Raw genomic sequence first — 19,548 nt, forward strand, 5'->3', positions numbered from 1 at the left:
TGTTCGGGCTGCCACTGATTTCTTGTATGATTGAGATATTTACATTGATTAATGATTGTGTAACAGCTTATTTCATGTTTGTCTCGTCCTTTTTTTATTGCTAATCAAACTGTATTGATCAAGCTTTTATTTAGACATGAGTTGAAGTGACTTTTCAAAGCATTCATACTTTTTTTAATGTCACTTAGTGTTTGGAGGCAATTGGCAAGAAAATAAATCGAAATTTCTTACTCATTGGTACTCATCAGTAAGGTAATCTCAGCTTCAGTAGACTGTTACCCTCTGGTGCTGTCACTATTTATGAAATTGGTGTTTTCAAGTTTACGTTACCCAATTGTTTTATATTGGATATCATCCATGTTATTTTATAAATAATCCGTAAATGAAGATTGATTTGATCATTTATTCTAAAGATATAATTTAAGTAGTAACATTTTAAGTTAGGCTTTTGGAATTTGTTTTTTTACGATAAGAAATGCATCATCTATAGTCGAATGTAATAATAATTACGGCTGGCTGGTAACTAATTTCGAGAGGTTGTTCTTGGAGCTCTACTGAGAATCTAGAGATAAGAGTTCATCTTTGTCTATCTGAGGTAGTTATCCGCTAATGACATTGGGATAATGTTGCTCAATACTTCAAATTAACTGAAGTTATAAATGAAAACTTTTTAATATTGACTCAGGGATTTAAATGTCAAGCACTTGTTGAGAGGTTCCTAAAAGTCTTTGCTTCGATTCCGAATGAGATCTTGGATACGCGCTGTTTATGAGGTTTTCCATACTAGAACAAAACAAATGTTGATTGCTTCCTGGCTTTCAGTGGTTTTTTAAAGAAGATTGGTCTGTAATATAAAGAATGATAGTGTGAATTAGTCAGTCATATGCGTTTTTCTCTTAATTCAGTAGCGATAATCACTTCAAATCTTACTGTTATTATAATTCTTAAGATTAAATATGCAGTGGTAATTCATGAAATTTAGCAGTTCTTTAGATAATTTGTTCTAATTTATTTGGTAATCGGAATGGTATTTTGTATCAAGTAGACGAGATGATACGACTTGCTCGTCGTATTTATCTAATTCGACAACTTTTATAACTAATATATAAGAATGGGTTTTGTGGAGATTTTAGAAATCTCAATTGTTGAAATCATGAGTCAATTGAAGCTAGACCACCATGGGAAACCTGGAAGCACTGGACGGCCGTTTCAGCAGCTCGCATCCACGATCCCGCACCCCGCGGGATTCGAACCCAGGACCTACTGGTTTCGCGCGCGAGCACTTAACCACTGGGCCGGCATCCAACGGTGTTAATGTCTAACTTCAATTAATCCACGAAGTTGCGCCACCGACCACTATTGTCTTCAGCGAGCTGATATCTGGATGCGCACTGCTGAGGAGTCCCATGCTAGGACGAAACGGCCGTCCAGTGATTCCAGGTTTTCCATGGTGGTCTAGCGTCAATTGACTAATATATAAGAGCAGAACGGAAAGCGTTTACAAATCACCAAATCTGACGACTCTTTTTGTAGGTATTATTACCAAGGTTTGACTTGTTAATTTCAGACAAATCGAGCATTGGGTAGATTGTTATAAATAAAAATAATATATTTTTAATATTTCAATGAATAGAAATTTACGACTAGATCACTGAATGCCTAGACTGAATATTATAAACCTCTTACCCCCTTCCTTTATTCTTATTTACTTAATTTTTTCTCCTTATTATCATTATTTCTGATTATCTCTATCTTAATCCTCACATCAATCATTCCCAATTCGTTGATCGTAATTACCTTGATAACACCCTCCTTATTACATATTACATTTACACAACAATCTTATTATTATTATTATTATTATTATTATCTCAATTGACAAGATTAAATTCTCCTACTATGCATTTTATTCACACAATTTTTTGCATTTTCATTTTTGCTATAATACTATTATACTTATTGTGACTGAACACTTTACTCCAAGTCATCCTGACCTTTATTGAATGACCTTTCTGATTTGCAAATAATACAATTTTAAAGTATATACATATATCGTAACAGATGCAAGCGTTTACCATTTTCAACACATAACATTGTCAAATTCATTCATACATGCCTTATTTTTGGCCTTAGTAAAATTATTATAATTATGAACTTATAACTGTAGAGCTTGATGATGAAGTTATTGAAAACAATTGTTCGCTCAAATATTCTTCATCTTTAAATGTAAATAATATCAGACATAATAGTTTGGATTGATAGTTCAAGTCGGATATATAGTATGGCCTTGTTTTCTATTGAAAACAGTTGGATTAAGCATTATATGAAAAACTTCACTTACTCTCCTTTCTTTATAATTGGGAAAGCCTTTTTGTAATATGTTGACATCGATTTAGTGGTTGTTGAAAATGGCGTGAACTGCTATTGCCTATCTAATTTGAATTCTATGCAGTTATACGGGATTATTAGGTAGTTTCTTTGTGTACCCAAGATGTTCTTTAGCTCGAGTCAAGGTTTCGCGAGATGATTCTTCAATATAAATGGCATCACAATCGACACATCCTAATTTTTAGACACAGTTCAGTGTTGACATAAAGGGGATTTTTCCTTTTAAGCGAACTAAAGTATTTCGAAATGTCTTCGTTGTTTTGTATTATACTTCGGTTTAACCAGCCAAACAACATCACTAGCTCTCATATGAACATTATGTGACTCATAGTCTGGAGTATACAAATGTTCACTTATTAAATCAGTTATAGAAAGCAATCTAACAAATTGTATAGTTGAGTGATTTAGTCATAAAATTTAATTGTATTTTTAGCCTAATACCACTACTTTGTCCCACGCAAATGAGTTTATCTTCCATGCCGACTTACAAGTACTAGTAATGCTCTGTAGCTTGTTCATTAAGTAGAACGTATACAATATGTACGTTAGTTGTTGGTTTTTGTGGGAAGTTTGTATCATTTTGGTAGTTATCATCATCGCAATATGGGCTATCACTTGGAGAAAATGGATAAATAATTTGCAGTAGTATTAAGAATACCAATCATTAAACCTATCTTGTTTTCATTTACATTTAAAGATGTCATGACTGTTCTAACCAGATTGCTAACTACCATCTCAACATAGTGCACATGACGTCAAGTTATTCAGACTAATGGCTACATAATTATTTGATTGATACAATTCAATCAACATCAAGAAAGTAGACAAATATAATATTAATCGCTATTCAGTAATCAATTAGTTCTCCCTACATGCAGTCAATCACAGTTCGAATGACTCAATAGCAATCCCTCAAACTGTTAAGCTGGATTCAAATCCTACAGGGATTATCTGTATATTCAAGTTTTCAGGTACGCCTTTTTAAGGAGTGTCAACCAACTCAAAAAAACTAGGTTTATGGTTTCCTCCTAGCTAGACTTTGTTCGACTGTTACTGTCGAATGACTAAGCAATTATATAACACTTTTCACTACAGTCTAAGTAATCAGTCATTAGTTGTCAGTGTCTTATGAACCATTCATGTTGATTTCATAAAGTCCTGTTGGCTTTATAATAAACAAGATTAATTTGCCCATGATTATCTTCTGACATAGCATCATTTGACCACATAATTACTAGAAATTTGATTTGTTTATTTGTTATAGAATGGCTGAAAAGGCCGACGATTTATACTTGCCAAATGCAGTACTTCTTCGAATTATCCGTGAATCAGTAAGTGTTTGATTACATGTATCTGTGTGTGCTTCCAAGTGTTGTATTGAATTTTGTCTTGCCTTACTGAATATATTGAGAAACCTTCCAAAAAAAATTTTTTTGTACAGAATTCGATGGCTAGATTAGGCTTTTTGAACATTTTCTTTAGCTTTTAACTACAGTAGGATAAAGAGTAAATATTTTAAACTATTCGTAATCATTACTTTACTAGTGAGATTTCCTAAATGCAAACTGATTACATTTACTAATCGTTATACACTACCGAAAACTGTTTTACCTAACTCTTAGTTTTTGTATATAAATCTAAAATTCGATCAAGATAGATGAGAAAGTCTTACACTAGGTGAATGCTAACGTAACTAACTTGGTATTGTAGATTGGAATCTTTCTGACAGGACTGACTACAGTGACTAACTAGTGTAACCCCATATCTGTCAATTATCCATAACTGTGAAGATCATTTATATACTATCTTTGATTTATAGTTGAAAGTACGTAACGAAATAATAATAATTTAAGTGGGATGAATCCATTCTCCGTCAACTTCCTCCTAGAACATTGGGACTTGCATTTAAACCTAGTATATAAAAATTGAATTTTCATTCATCCCTGGATTAATGAAGAAATAATTAAATATATGTGTTATGACGAAATGTTAGACACTAGATAGTCCTAGACATAAAGATATTCGTCTTTATTTAGAGCTCAACGACAATCCACACTTACGAATTCCAACCGAGTCGAACTAAAAATACTTAGATCTCTCTCCGGTAGGACAAAGTGTCCTTAGGTTCTTTCCAACTTTGATATGTCAATTTATACTATTCAGCGCGATCATTATCCAATAATATTATTGAGTAATCACTGGCTCACTCCAAATACACCTTAAAACTAAAAAACAATCTCTTTAAAGTGATTCACAAATTTTATTAACTGTCCTGATTTATTTATTTATTTATTTTAACAAATAAATATTGGTACAAGAGGGCACCAAATATATATGCGCCACACCATATTTGTGTGTGTGTGTGTGTGGGCTGTGATACTGCCCGGGTGCCCAGAACGAAGCAGGTGGTTTTCTTAGGGGGCCACACCCCGAGCCTTTGACCTAAAGGTCTGATCCACAATGCAGTGGAGCATCGTGAGGAGATGCAGTCCCATGGTAACCGGTGACCAACAATTGGTTCGTACGCCATTTGTTCCCTCAGGATACTGGAGCCTATGTGCACCATTGGCTTGTGATCCGGTTAAAGCTCCGGACATTCGCTTTTCATCCTCTCATTTTCGTAAACAGCACCCCTGGTGTGAGAAGGCAGTGAGTAGAACTTCCCTGGCAGAGGCTGTATACGCGTGGCCATGTGAGAGCATTTGGAAAGGGGGGAGGGCCCACCCCACTCTCGGCCATACCAGGACATTCGGGGACGCCCTAATTTATTACTGTCAATTTACAATAAGAAATTTATATTCAAAGAATTATATCCAGTAAGTGATAGAGATTATTGTTCTGTTTATAACTAACTTGTTAAGAAACATATTTAATTTTGTAGTCTCTTCATATTTTCATTTTTCCTGTTTCAAAAATTATTTTGATAAAATAAATAAGGATATAAAATAGAATATAACGGTACCATGAACTCGTCCCAGTTATTATTTTGTCTTAAAGAGCAGAAAGACTACATTTTGTCCCCCCCTCCACATACACACAACACCCACCCATTCATATAATCTGTGCAATCTGAATGAATTACCTAGATATTGTCATTTAATCACAAATTTTTAATAAAGTTGAGTAATGACTAGTAGTTGAATGTATGATTAATGTTTCGTCCTATTCGGAATTCGTTAACCAGATTCATTCCAGTACTAATGTTGAACTTAATACCTTTTACTTCAAACTTAAATACATCATCAACTGAACTACTAAATTAACTTAATCAGTAGTTTATTCAATGAGTTACAAATTTTATTTCTCCCATTGTTGTGTCAAGAACTGTAATCTATCAATTACCATTGGCATAGATTTTTGAGGAATTTCAAAATATCTCATATCAAAGAGTTTAAAGTCTCAGAAAATGGATGAGCACACTCTGCCTAATTAACAATGAATGGAAGCTTTTTAGAAACATTAAAAACAAGCGTCACACTAATTGAATAATCGTCTATATTGTTGTTATATTTGGCATGTTTTCAGAAATTTCTAGATGGTCAATATCACATAAAAGTCAATAAGTACACTCGATCCTCTGTACATACTTAGCATTGATACAAAGTACTTTCTCATTTTTTATGTGTTGGTTTTATTGTTCGAGTTGAAGCAGTAGTTTGGGGCTATAAGAAGAAGCTAGGAAGTCAGTAATAAACGTCCCTGGAGATAACGCGTTATTGTTTTTGGAGCAAAACATACTAAGTTCAAATCTCATTATGATAATCAATACGCATGCCTGTGTGTCCAACTGACAAGTTTCAAATATAAAAAAAGCATAAATATCTATTCACTGTTAATGCATTTAACTCATTTTTTGATGTATTTACCTTTACGTTTCTTTTTTTGCCCCCTTGTCTCCTTATAGTTACCTGAACGCACTCTTGTCAGTCGTGAAGCACGTTCAGCAATTAGCAAATCGGCTAGTTCCTTTATACTTTATGTAACATCATTAGCCAGTGTGCATTGTGAGAAATCAAAACGTAAAACGTTAACAGGAAGTGATATATTAGCTGCTTTAAAAGAAATGCAATTTAATCATTTTATACCAGCACTAAATGCATTTTTAGATAGTAAGTAAATATTTGGTGTTATAGGAGGATTTTCTCTGATTTTAGAATCTTCATGGTTTATAAATCACAAACTGATCTTAGTTGGTCCTTTATTGAGAAGTTGGGAGCACTGGACGAGCGTTTCATCTCAGTATGAAACTATACTAGTGCGTATCCAGTTTTGTTAACACTGTTAAAATCTTACTCAAAACGATAACCGCGAGTGTCTTTTCTCTAACACATTTATCCCCCTGATCTTTGTTTTTTTCGGACCACTTGTCATTGCTTTCGATTCTCTAGTTTTTTGTATGCGTTAAGGTCGTGTTTTCAGTATTACATATACAGAATTGTACCAATCCGTTCCGTACTTCTTATCATACGTCGAATATCCAGTCTTCGTACAATTCGCCTTCTCTGTGTGTTAGTCACTAGTCATTAATGTGTGGCATGTTAGTTGCCGTTGTCAATTCCAAAGAGAACTGGTCGTAATAGAGTAGCTCAATTATTTCCGTAATTTCCCGAGTATTGTAGGTCCGTATCAAACCTGCAAATAATGGGACATAACAATGAGCTGCTTGGGATGTGTTACACATCCATAAATCACCATCGATCTTCATGCACCATAATGTACAGTATCTGAGTATGTTTGAAATGAAATCCCTAACTAGAGATACGTTACATTATATAACATTTATCCACTAAATAAACGGAGGACTGTTGGTATATATTGGGTACAGTACATTGAAAACGTTGGTAGTAACCCCAGTTTTTCCTCCAATCAATAAGTTATTGTAATAATAACTTTAAAATCTGTTTATTTTAAATCGTTTTCTCGTATTTTTCAATCTGATAAACACATCAGGTCAGAATTACATACTTTCACTTAATATATAGATTGCTTACTTAATTTAATCATTGTTCGATGTTTACTGATGCATTGGTGGTCGATTATTTATTGGCAAATTCTGTTACTACTCAGTAATTATTAGTAACATATTTCACTGTTAATATTAACCTTTTCATTTCACCTGACCTTAGAATATCGTGAGCAGATAGTTTTAAAAAAATCGAATAAACGTCTACATAGTGAGAATGAAGAAGAAATATCTTCTGAAAAACTGTCTCAAATTCCATCATCTTCAACATCACACCTAAAACATCTAGACAGTAATTTTACCACAGTTGAAGATGATGACAATGATGATGTCGTTGGTGATGATGCTGATGAGGAAGAAACTGAAGAAGTGGAAGATGTAGATGTTATAGAGGTAGATAATGACGATGTCATTGAAATTACAGATACTCATATGGAAGAAGGTAACGTAAAAAATGACCAACTAGGTGTTGGTATTAGTGATGACGATGAAGATGACGGCAATTCTCAGAGCACAGAAGCTTTAAATGAAAATGAAGATTCGTTTTAGTTTGTTTTTTTTTTGTACGCTTTTGTCAGTACTATGAAACACTATAAAGTGAACTATACTAATGCATTTTTTCCTGGTATTTATATCAAGATATTTCAATATGTTGCGTTTTTTTCTGTAAATTATTTATGTTAAACTCCTTTTTCTATATTGTAACAATTTTGATAAAAGAAGCTTCCTTCAGATATTTTTACCAAATATATTTTAGATTTTTATACTTCCTCCTTGTGTCCATCCAATAACTTTATATGTACATTCATTAGACGACCTAAAAACCACTGAATTTCGTACACTAGATGGTGGTTGGAGGAAACCTTAGACCCGGGTTTCGTGCTACTTGGCACTCGTCAGCAACGTGTACCTGTAATCTTGAGGACACTGGTGCTCTCTGACGGATTCGATCCCGTGTCACTCAGCTTCACAGTCAGACATTACCATTAGGCTATCCGGGCCGTGACCAACCTCCTGTAGGACTGAGATGTAATCACAATTGATTGATCACTGGGTGGCGATCAATGTCATGTGTGTCAATAGCATTCGATCTGCACTAAGAAGGACTTGACATAGTGATGAATCAATTGTAATTTCGTACACTGTCTCACTAACCTTCGATAAGGCCTTTTTTTACAGCTCGATAAATGATTTTTTTGTTCAAATTGACGATTCATGTGATTAATTTTGATGAAATATAGTGAATACAATATGTCACAACGGCTGCAGTTTATCGTTTGAACTAAAGTAGTTATTCGTCTGTTGGCTATGAATTTTCTACCTTAGTGCATTCTGTTGATAAGATCTTCAAGTTCTATCTTTCGTAATCCAATGTAGATGACTGTATCTTTTTGTACAGATGAATGACTGATCAGTAAAAATCTAGTATATGAAAGATGAGACAATCAAAATCGAATCAAAACTTGGGTCTACTAGAGATTCAAGACTGAATGAATTCGGTCTTTCATCACATGAAATGTTTGGTAAAATCAACTTTGTATAGTGCTTGCAACGTTTGGGAGTTAATGGAAAAAATTCTTTATCTCATTTAGCAACAATTACAGTGTTAAATGTATCAAGTACTTACTGTTCTCCTATATACAGATTTTACATAATACAAGAGTAGACTAATTCTTATTTCAACTTACTTCGTTGGTAGTAAACCCTAAAAGAGATTATTGATTCGTTGAATTACATATGAGCGGGTGAACCAGGTTGGCTAAAATAGATAACAATTTTAATGGATAACCTTTATATATTGATATAACGACAAGAATGGTTTGGTTAGTGATAAATTCTCAATGTAAGCATGTATGGTTATGCAAGATTCAGGAAAAAACTATGAATATGAATAAAATCAAATTCAGAACAATTATGTTATGCAGCGATAATCTCCGCAATATCAACAACAAAAAACTAATAATAATTCTTTAAAAAACAAATTCTAATAAGTTTCATTATTTCTGTTGAGAAATAAGATTGACTTAGTATTACTTACCTTCTGATTAACTGAAAATGGACTTCAAATTTACCTGGTCTTTTTAGAAATCGCCCAACTCATCTCCACTACCCTATACTACAACTTTTGAGTGTAATCCATGATCAAAAAGACGTTGAATGAATAATTAATTGGTCAAAATGAAGCCTACAATCAAATGTAAATGAAAAACGTAATTGAGGAGAAATATTTAATATTGCCTAACTAAAAAATAGTTATCCGTCTAAAAGCTTGAAGATAGGTATATCCGTTAACTGATTGACAGCTCTGTTTGTGTGTCGTTGAGCTTTTTTGTGGTTCATATATGTTTCCTGATCGAATTGTAGGATTATTGAGTCAGTTGTACCACGTATCCTGTATATCCTTGACCAATTACCTAACCATCATAAGAACATATTACTACTAATTGTGTGAACAGATCTGATTCCAGCTTATTGTTATTCTGTTTATAAGTCTGCTTCTCTATTTTTCTTGCTTAGGTTAATACAACTTGTCTTGAAACACAATAGCATTTATTTGGTTCTAAGACTTTTGAAGGAACGTTTTTTGTTGTTAAATTCAAGATTAATACAAAGAGGATTGTAGCATTTAGAACAGATCAGATTGTATTATTTGAAAAGTACTCGTTTTTTAACAAGGTACTTTTTTACGAGGTGGAGTTGCTACTCTTATTCTCATCCCTCTTCTTTTACCTGGGTTCAGGATCGGTAGTAACCTTAGAAGAGCTCCAGGCTGAGTTGTTTGAAAGGATATCACCCATAAGTTGTTTCAACCGAACATTTATCAGAAATATCCTAATTAAATGAATCATAAGATGCAGGCAAAATTTTAATCAGAGATGACAACATTTCAGAGTTCAGCATTGTTATTGGAGTATATATTACTCTATTATCAGTATTGTAAGCACGGATTTATATTAACTAGGTGATGTTAGAAGAATAACATAGCTAGAACATCACATGAATTTCAGAATGATAGATGTCACATAGGACACAACAGTTAGGAACCAATATTTTCTCAGTAGGTGGTCTGAAACCTTATGTTCGCCAAGGAATAATCCTGTTACAGTTCACCAATAATCATTAACTACTAAAAAGAAAACTGAAACTGAGAAGGTAACAACCTTTAATTTGAAACCCAATGGTCGATTTTATTTTAATGTCAAGCAATACATGATACAGGATGAAAATTATATAATCCCGTCACAATTATTAGCAATCACTTCCAATATAATCATATCTCACCAGTTATCACTTCTCACGGAATTCGAAAACTATGAACCTCTGCATCCCATTTCATTAGCTTAACTGAGTATCGTGCTTATAACGAGATATATAATTTCATTCAGCTTAAAGAAAACTGAATCATGGTATTTAATACTTTCTGAGTTTTCTGTAATTCCAAGAAGCAAAACACCACTGAAATTGAAATAATCTCCTCAAATCAAACAAATTTGAATACATTTCTTAGAAAAAGTTGTATTCATTCAACCCGATTAATATAATCTATGTATATGAATTAGGAGTTGAATGTGTGTATTGATCGATCGAGTTCAGTTTTTCAACCAATGGGTGGATGAGTGTTCAAAAGTGAGGACAAAAGTATTGATGAGTTTGATAGCCGATATCTGTGTGCATTTTTGATAATATATCGCTGTGTGTGTGTGTCTGTATGCATTTTGCACTAACTTAAAGACAATGTGAAATATACTGGTTAATTTTGTTTTCTATAATTTACTGAAAAATATTTGAAATGTTAGATTGAACAGATTTAATTTGCTTATTACATTGGTTCTAAATAAGTTTCTTCTTGATTTGCTTTAATAGTTAAAGACTACAATTTAAAGACAGTTTTATAAAATGATGACACTTTACATAGACAATTATCGAGAACTTCGAATTTAACGACCGTTGATTGCCGCAATGTAGAAGAGAGGATTAAAAAAAGTCCTTTCAAGATAATCACAAAGTAATTATCAGTATGCGATTGTGGAGATCATGAAGTTTTTGATTGAGATCAAGAACCAATTGATGTTATACCACCATTAGGTATTCGCGTGCGACGCTGAAAGCCCTGGGTTCGAATCCTGCTGGCGGGATAGTGGATACGCACTGCTGAGGAGTCTCACAATGGGACGAAGCGGCTGTCCAGTGCTTCCAGGTTTTCAATGGTGGTCTAACATCAATCGGTTCATGATCTCAAACAAAGTAATTAGTCGAACAGATATTGCGTCTAAAATATTACCCTCAACAATCATTCTACGTTCGATTGGATTTTTGTGGGGTTTTGTTCTTTGAGCTGGATTGTTTGGTCGTGGAGCTGTTATTGTTCTTCTGAACGATATCATCAGCACAAACAACAAATAAAAGTGAAATGTTCGATTTCTGCACAGATAACTGACTGCTTGTCCTGTCGACCTCGATCATAATTGATTATTGTTGACCTTTAACCTGTCATTTTCTACTTCTTTAATTTGATTGCGTCTCCCTTTGTTAGAGTTCTTGATCCTATATTTATTCATGATTTTTCTGATTGATTGACAGATTGGATTGATTTCAATGTGTTTGTTGATTGTTGACTGACCTGAATGCCCTCTATAGAAGAGGTACATAAAACACCAGAGAATTTTTAGAAAGCTGGCACTCCATTTACTACTTCTGCTATAAATTTCATGCGATTGGTTCCCTTTATGAATTTAAATAAAGCAAGAACAAATATTGGTGCAGAATAGTATGAATTCATATTATTTCGAGGTTTCTCGTCAGCTGCTTACAAACCAAAAATGTGATAGAATTTTTACATTGAGATAGAGTGAAAACAATTGACATAAATGAGTGTAAATAACTGGATTACATTAATGACTATATATATATATATATGCTAGAACAGGTCAGAGGTCAAAAGGAATTAATTCGGGTTGGGTGGTGTAATAATGGAATTGAATAATCATAAGATAGGTTACGTAATAATAATTAAATAGAATTTGAAAAGTTAAGATAATTTAAGAGGATCAGGTGGTGGAAATGTGTGAATAATAATGTGGTTTAAGAATTATGTAATAGGGGAGGAGTATAAATATTTCAAAATAAATGAAAATAAAATAAATAAAAAATATAAAAAAAGGGTTACCAGGGTAGTGATAAGTTAATTAAAGTCTCTTTTTGAATGCATAAGTCAGGTTAAAGTTTTTTGATCATAATGGCTTCAGCAAAACGGAGGGTGGTCGTACTTCTTTGTCTATTGATAATTTTGAAAGCATGAGGAATGTCGATGGTGTGCCCGGTGTCAAGTAGATGTCGAGCTATTGCGCTGTTGAAAGCCTTAGTCCCACGCAGCCTCAAGTTTTTTGGAACATGCTCAGAAATGCGGACATGCACTCTTCTCTCAGTTCTTCCAATGTATGTGCTTTGGCACATACATGTAAATTGGTAGATACAGTTGGAGCTACTAAGAAAAGAGGGCTTGTCGATTTTGGTTTGTTGAAGCGAGCAGTTCGTTTGCCATACTGTCATAAGTTTTGCTGCTGGGTAGGTGACTTTCAACGCAGAGTTTATTCTGTGATTGATTATTCCAGCAATTTCATCACCTTTGAAACGTAAGTGTAAGAAGCAGGTTTTCCTTTCTACTCCATCGTGTTTTGTATGAGGATTGCTTTTTGCATATTTCTGGATAAATTTCAATGGGTATTCATTATCACGTAGAACATTAGTAATCAGATTAATTTCATCATCAAGGTATTCTTTTGAACAGATTTTTTGAGCGCGGTCAAAAAGGGTTCATACAATACCCTTTTTGTAACTCATTGGACAAAAACTGTTCTTCACAAACATCCCCTTGGAAGAAACGATAGAGGTTTTCAATGGTGGTCTAGCTTCAATTGACTCATGATTTCAATCTGTGAAATTTCTAAAATCTCCACAAAACCCATTCTGATAAAAAGAAGATACAACTAACTGGTTGAATATGATTAGCTAGACAAAATAACCTTTCTTTCTATTGTGTTTAAGCATACGCTTTATGCAATTTCACTGAAAATAACGACCAACATATCATTGAATCATGCATGGTATCAATCTTAACAACAATAGAGTCTGATGAGTTTTGCCATAATGTGAAGTTATTCGAACTAGCATCGATTAATTTAGTTTGTTTCTTTTTTGAGACAAACCATTTTAATTCACAAACTATATGATCAGATATTAAAATATGAATTTTTAAAAAAAGAAGAATTTGATTGGATTAAATAAATCAATACTGAGGGTAGATATTAGAAGATAAGCATTAATCTAACTTGTGTTTTTATGTTATTCACCATAGTAACATTTACATATTCAAATTACCAGTACTTGTCTAAATAATATTCACAATAATAATAATAATAATAATAATAATAATACAACTAACGCTATTTGTGATATGACCTACATAATTTTACACAGAATATTAGTCATGTGTAGAATATATTTTAGAATCCTATGAAATAAATACCCATTGTTCATAAAGTTTTAATGTGTTCATAATGGTTTGAATTATCTGATAATAATCAACTGCTCACTAGTGACTGACTTCAGGAAAAACTCCCGAAGTTCTAGTGAGAAGCCGTTACCAGTGGAGTTCAACCAGGTCTATTGTGAGATAGGAACTCACTGAAGACAATGGTGTACGGTGGCGCAACTTCGTGGATTGGTTGAAGTTAGACATTAACACCGTTGGATACCGGCTCAGTGGTCTAGTGGTTAAGTGCTCGCGCGCGAAGCCAGTAGGTCCTGGGTTCGAACCCCACGTGGTGCAGGATCGTGGTTGCGCACTGCTGAGGAGTCCCATACTAGGACGAAACGGCCGTCCAGTGCTTCCAGGTTTTCAATGGTGGTCTAGCTTCAACTGACTCATGATTTCAATCTGTGATATTAACTATAGTTTGTAAGTCAGTAGTTTTGATCACTGTTATCATGATAACTCCCTACCAGTGTATAAATTTCAGAAGACTATACAACTTATTATCGTAGAGCACAGATCAAATGACCATGAAGCACAACTGATTGATCACTGCGTGGTGATCAATGTCAGGTGTGTCATGTCCTTCTTAGTGCAGATCGAATGCATCGAATCCGTCAGGGAGGTGAGGCTTCAATTGAGTTAATTTCTGTTGGTATTTCCACTGAAATTCGATCAGTCTTAGTTGATTATATGCACATTTTGTAGAGATTACCTCGATAAAGATTACGACACAAGTTTATGTAGTATAGATAGCATATGGTTAGCAGTAGAATCCAATACTGGTGTTTCATTATATTTGAGAAGACTCAAGTGGATGTACCTGCATCCGAGATTCAACGTTCACTTCACGAAGATATATTCATCATTAAATTTCAGCAATATTTCACACACTTTAGAACAAAACTTCAATCACTCGGTTCAAAGAAAACTCTACCTATCTGATTACTCATCATATCGGATTCAAGATCATCAACACCAAAGTCATTGACCTGGTATTCAATGGTCAATAATCTTTTCTAACTTCTAATTCAAAATATCCTATGGACAAAGACATTTGGGAATTATCAGTATTGAGTTGCGGAGATTGTTGAACTTAGATTGATATCATGAATGGATGGATGTTAGACCACCATTAAAAATCTGGGAGCTCTGAACGGCCATTCCGTCCTAGTGTGGGACTCGTCAGAAGTGTGCATGCATGATCCCTCACGCAGGACTCGAACTCAGCACCTTCAGTCTTGCGCTCAAACGCTTAAGCTCTTGATCACTGAGCCAGCATCTGGCGTTGTTAATGTCAAACTCCAACCAGTCCACCATTACCTTCAGTGAGTGTCTCACAACAGACACCGTTGAACTCCATTGACCACGGCTTCTCACCGGAACTGCAGGAAATCCATCTTAAAACCACTGTCGGCAGCCGGCTCAGTGGTCTAAAGGGTTAGGCAGATCAAATAGATTCCCTTCTCATTCCCCGAACTGGATGCATGTTATAATATGAATAGTAAACTGTTAGCGAAATAGAAAAGTTACGGTATTTGTAGAAAGTAGAATGTTCATTGGATGCTTGAAATACTCTGAGATTATTTTATTGTTCGTAGATGCAGGTGGACAAAGGGCAAACTGAATAAATTTCATATCCTAAAACATTCCATTTCCTCTTTTACACCTCGTTATCAGTGATATGCACTCTTTTTATTAGTCCTCTTCGATATCCCTAGTTCTTGTTAATATGAGTCGCTTTTAGTCGTACTATTCTTCATTGACATATTTACTCGTTCCATTATTAAAGTATGCAGTTGGCCAGTGAATAATATATTGACTTTTGGAATGTTAAGATTATTATTTGTCTAGTCGTATACTTTACGTAGAAAAAAATTCCTTCATACTCTGAAAAATAAAGAATGAGATTAAGTTGACCGTGTGAAATGAACTGGTTGTTGAGAAAACATTATTCAAGTAGTGTTAGTTAACTTTAAATTTCTGTTATAAGCTGCGTGAAATTATGCCGAAACTTAAGATTTACAATAAGATAAATAAAGACGAATGGATTTTCATTTCTACAAATGATCCGGGTTCAGATCTCGAAGTGAACATAAAATTTAAATAAATAAATAAATAAATAATTGTTAGTTAAGTTATAACCGGCCATGGATGGGATAAGGGGGTCACGTATTTCTTCTGTACACATAAATTGGGGTTATATGTACGAATTCCAATGGCTTCAGCTATATGTAGGTGACGGGAACGGACTCCGTCGGGAAAAGATGGAGGTATGCGATAGATAACTCGAAATGATTTCGATTTATCTACAGCATGACCGCTATCAATAAGATGTGCTAGTATAGAACTGCGAATAGTTTTTCTCTGACCCTTTATGTACCAAGTTGGTAGATGTTCATTCATTCGTTGGTTAAGTTGCCTGGTAGTACGCCCTATATAGCTATCTCCACAGGAGCAGCTGAATTTGTAAATGCACATGGAAGGGGCCAACTCAGGTAACTTATCCTTCGTTTGAGTAGACATCGCTGGTCGACAAGAGAAGGTCAACGCAAGATTGGCCGCGTAGAATGTCCTGGTGATTACTTTAGTTAACCTACATTTCAGAGTGTCACTAGCCACATCCGCGTTGAATTGGACTTTCATGTATAAAGGTTTCTTGCGAACAGTCGAAATCTCCGACTTCTTTATTATATCATGCATGTACTTCTTAATGAACGCGCTGGGGTAGCCGATCTCGGTCAGTGAGTTGTTGATAAATTCAAGCTCCTGACTTAGAGTATCTACTGTACAGATCTTTTTTGCTCTGCTAGTGAGACATCTGACCAAATTTCTCTTGTAACGGATGGGTGTGAAACTGCAGAAGTGAGTATATTGGCATGAAGAGGGGTTTCTTCTATACACGCTTCTACTTAATGTGCCGTCACTTCGTCTGTTTAGTGTGACGTCAAGGAAGTTCAGCTTCTTATCATGCCCCCTTTCACCAGTGAAAGTGATCGCTGGGTGAACACTGTTAAATTGGTCTAGGAGTTCCTCTTTACTAGTGTTTTGATCTACGATAATGAAGGTATCGTCAATGTATCGGCAATATAAATCAAGTTTCTTAATAGTCTCATTGAGAGGTCCATTTTCTAGCTTTGCTAGGAAGAGATCAGCTAAAATCGGGCCTAGAGGCGAGCCCATGGCTATCCCGTCTATTTGTCTATAGTAAGTATTGTTGAAGACAAAATGTACATTCAGAGTGCATCTTAGGAGCAGTTCCCTTAGGCTATCGTTAGGCAATCCGATGTTGATTTGTTTTTCTGATATTTGCTTGCATATAAAATCAATAGTCCCTATAAGTGGTACGTTGGTGAACAAAGATCCTACATCCAATGAGATCATATTTTTCATACTGACATTAATATTTTCTACTTTGGATGTGAAGTTGAAGACATCTTTTACACTATTTCTAACAGCTGATTTGTGTAAAGGTTCTAAGATTCGTACTAGCCACTTTGCGATTTTGTGGTAAGGAGAATTATACATATCTAGAACTGGGCGTAGAGGAAGACCCGATTTATGTACTTTAGGCAAACCATACAGTCGTGGTGTAAATGATCCAGTCGGCTTAATTGAATCGTAAATCTCGGTCGTAATTATTCCCTTTTTCGTTAGATCTTTAAGGAAATTGGCCAATTGTCTTTCTACTTTATTAGTGATGTCACAATTACTAGTAATTTTCTGAAATTTGCTAGAATCGCTAAGCATTGTTTCCATTTTTCCCATGTAATCATTTTTGTTCATGAGAACTATACCTCCTCCTTTATCTGGTTTGGTTATGGTCAGGGTTTCATCTTTTCTTAGTTTCGTTAGAGAGTCTCGGTGCTGCTTGGTTAGTAGGTGATTTGTGGTACCCTTGCTATTCCCTTCCATGGCCGGTTATAACTTAACTAACAATTTTTTATTTATTTATTTATTTAAATTTTATTATTGTCATTATTTATTTTATTCTATTTGTGTTATCGTTAACCTTATTTTCACATCTAGTATTTGTTTGTAATTTTCCACCTCTTTGTATTCTTCACTATCTAATTATTTACACACATCTTATTACGTAATGATTTTAATGTTTCGTGATTACTATTCCTAGTCTATTTACCCATGTTTGACTTTCTATTCCCAACCTTTAACTATTGATAAGAGTTTTGTTATTGTATTTTATTATTCTTACTATTATTAGTTCACCTGTCTTCCTACTATAAACTTGTATTTTTACCTATTATGTGTAGAGACTTATTCTATTGCATTGTGATTATTGACCCATATTGCCTTGATTGGTTTAAAATTTTCGTACAAATATTCATGTATATTAGAGTAAAGCCTGATGACGATCTAATTGAAAACAATTGTTCGCTTATATGTGTTGTTCATAACAGTGAGCCTGATAAAAATATAGCTTCGATATTTTCTACAACTCAGAATATGGGACTGTTGAAGAAATGTCTTTATTGGTATGATGAGGAGACATTCAAAACATCACCAACTTTGTTTACTTTACTCTGTGCAATTCATGTTATGAACTTTGATATTATTTTTCCCTTTATGTATGTCGTAATTCATGATTAAAAGTAGGAATTCATATGTGTACACATTCAATAGGTTTGGAAAACCGCACTAAGCTTTATATCCATCAACTACCGTTCTTAACTACGAACATCCAGCTTTATCATGATTTCAAAAAGTATTTCCGAATGCAGTACAGCAAGGTTGTCTATTCATTCTGAATTAATAGATATGGCGGAGACTTCAGCAACGTTATATGGCCGACGAAAATTTTTTTGTGTATTCATTATCTGATAGTACAAAAATAATTTACCATCAAGAAATATATAACAATTAATTACTTTAAAACCAATAAAAAATAACAAAACACAAACAATAGGAGTATCAAATTATCTGCCAAATACTGTCACAAAATGCATTATTTTGATTGGTTGCTAAGGCGTTGTTATATATCACAGAGACAATCTCCTATTATGATTGGACAATTTGAAACTGCTTTCTGATTGGGTGATTTTTCTTATATACATTTTGTATCAACCACAAGAAAATGCATTTTCTGACGTAAATGAATAACCAACTAGCCTGTTGTGGTCAGTAGTTCATTTCATTTTAATTAAATTGTTACTCAACCAATTATTCTATATGTCCCGTATATTTTTACAATAAAATTGACCGTAACTTGTAAAACAAAAAAATAGAAATTTATTATTACTCTACGTGAAAGTTGCTAACATTTATACACTCATTACTATTGTGAATACATAATTATGTCATCGGAATATCGTTTAGTTGCACTATTGCTATTTGTTACATTATGGATTTATATTATTTATGAAATAAAACATTCATCAATGATTATACTGGGTGGAGAATTTGATCCAGTTTGTAAATATAAAATGAAGGTGAGTAATGTCTTTTTTCTTGGCACTGAAACGGATATTTTTTGTGTAAATATGTATGTATATAGTGGTATGTGCTACTCATATCGACAGATATAAGTAGTATGCTTATAAAAAAAAGGCAGAAACACATTTTTACTCAGCATCATTTGTGTTCAGTATTACTTCCATCTGTAATTCAGTGTGATAAATTGTCCCGTATAATATTCATTATATTTTAG

At 34.0% G+C, this 19,548-nt stretch overlaps 2 protein-coding genes across 3 annotated transcripts in view; both read left to right on the forward strand.

Moving 5' to 3' along the window:
• Window positions 1–2,262: 2,262 nt before the first annotated feature.
• POLE3_1 (DNA polymerase epsilon subunit 3) lies at window positions 2,263–8,820 on the forward strand (the record flags this gene model as incomplete). 2 transcript variants are annotated; one of them, XM_012943277.3, is made up of 3 exons in its annotated part: window positions 3,654–3,719; window positions 6,293–6,497; window positions 7,515–8,820. In XM_012943277.3, 3 exons carry the CDS (start codon window positions 3,654–3,656, stop codon window positions 7,898–7,900), a joined length of 657 nt encoding a protein of 218 aa, XP_012798731.1. In that variant the 3' UTR covers window positions 7,901–8,820. The 2 variants fall into 2 exon arrangements, with proteins under 2 accessions (XP_051064890.1, XP_012798731.1); XM_051217478.1 differs by having other exon boundaries at window positions 2,263–6,497.
• A 10,375-nt stretch (window positions 8,821–19,195) lies between these two features.
• Window positions 19,196–19,548, forward strand: part of POLE3_3 (DNA polymerase epsilon subunit 3) — a gene marked incomplete at its 5' end in the record, with an annotated part of 40,995 nt that continues 40,642 nt past the window's right edge. Inside the window, one exon of the mRNA XM_035730150.2 lies at window positions 19,196–19,330. Within this exon, the coding sequence (XP_035587970.1) occupies window positions 19,196–19,330 (135 nt within the window). The remainder of the gene's footprint in view (window positions 19,331–19,548) is intronic.

This window comes from Schistosoma haematobium, chromosome 5, assembly GCF_000699445.3.
Source record: "Schistosoma haematobium chromosome 5, whole genome shotgun sequence".
NCBI lineage: Eukaryota > Metazoa > Platyhelminthes > Trematoda > Strigeidida > Schistosomatidae > Schistosoma > Schistosoma haematobium.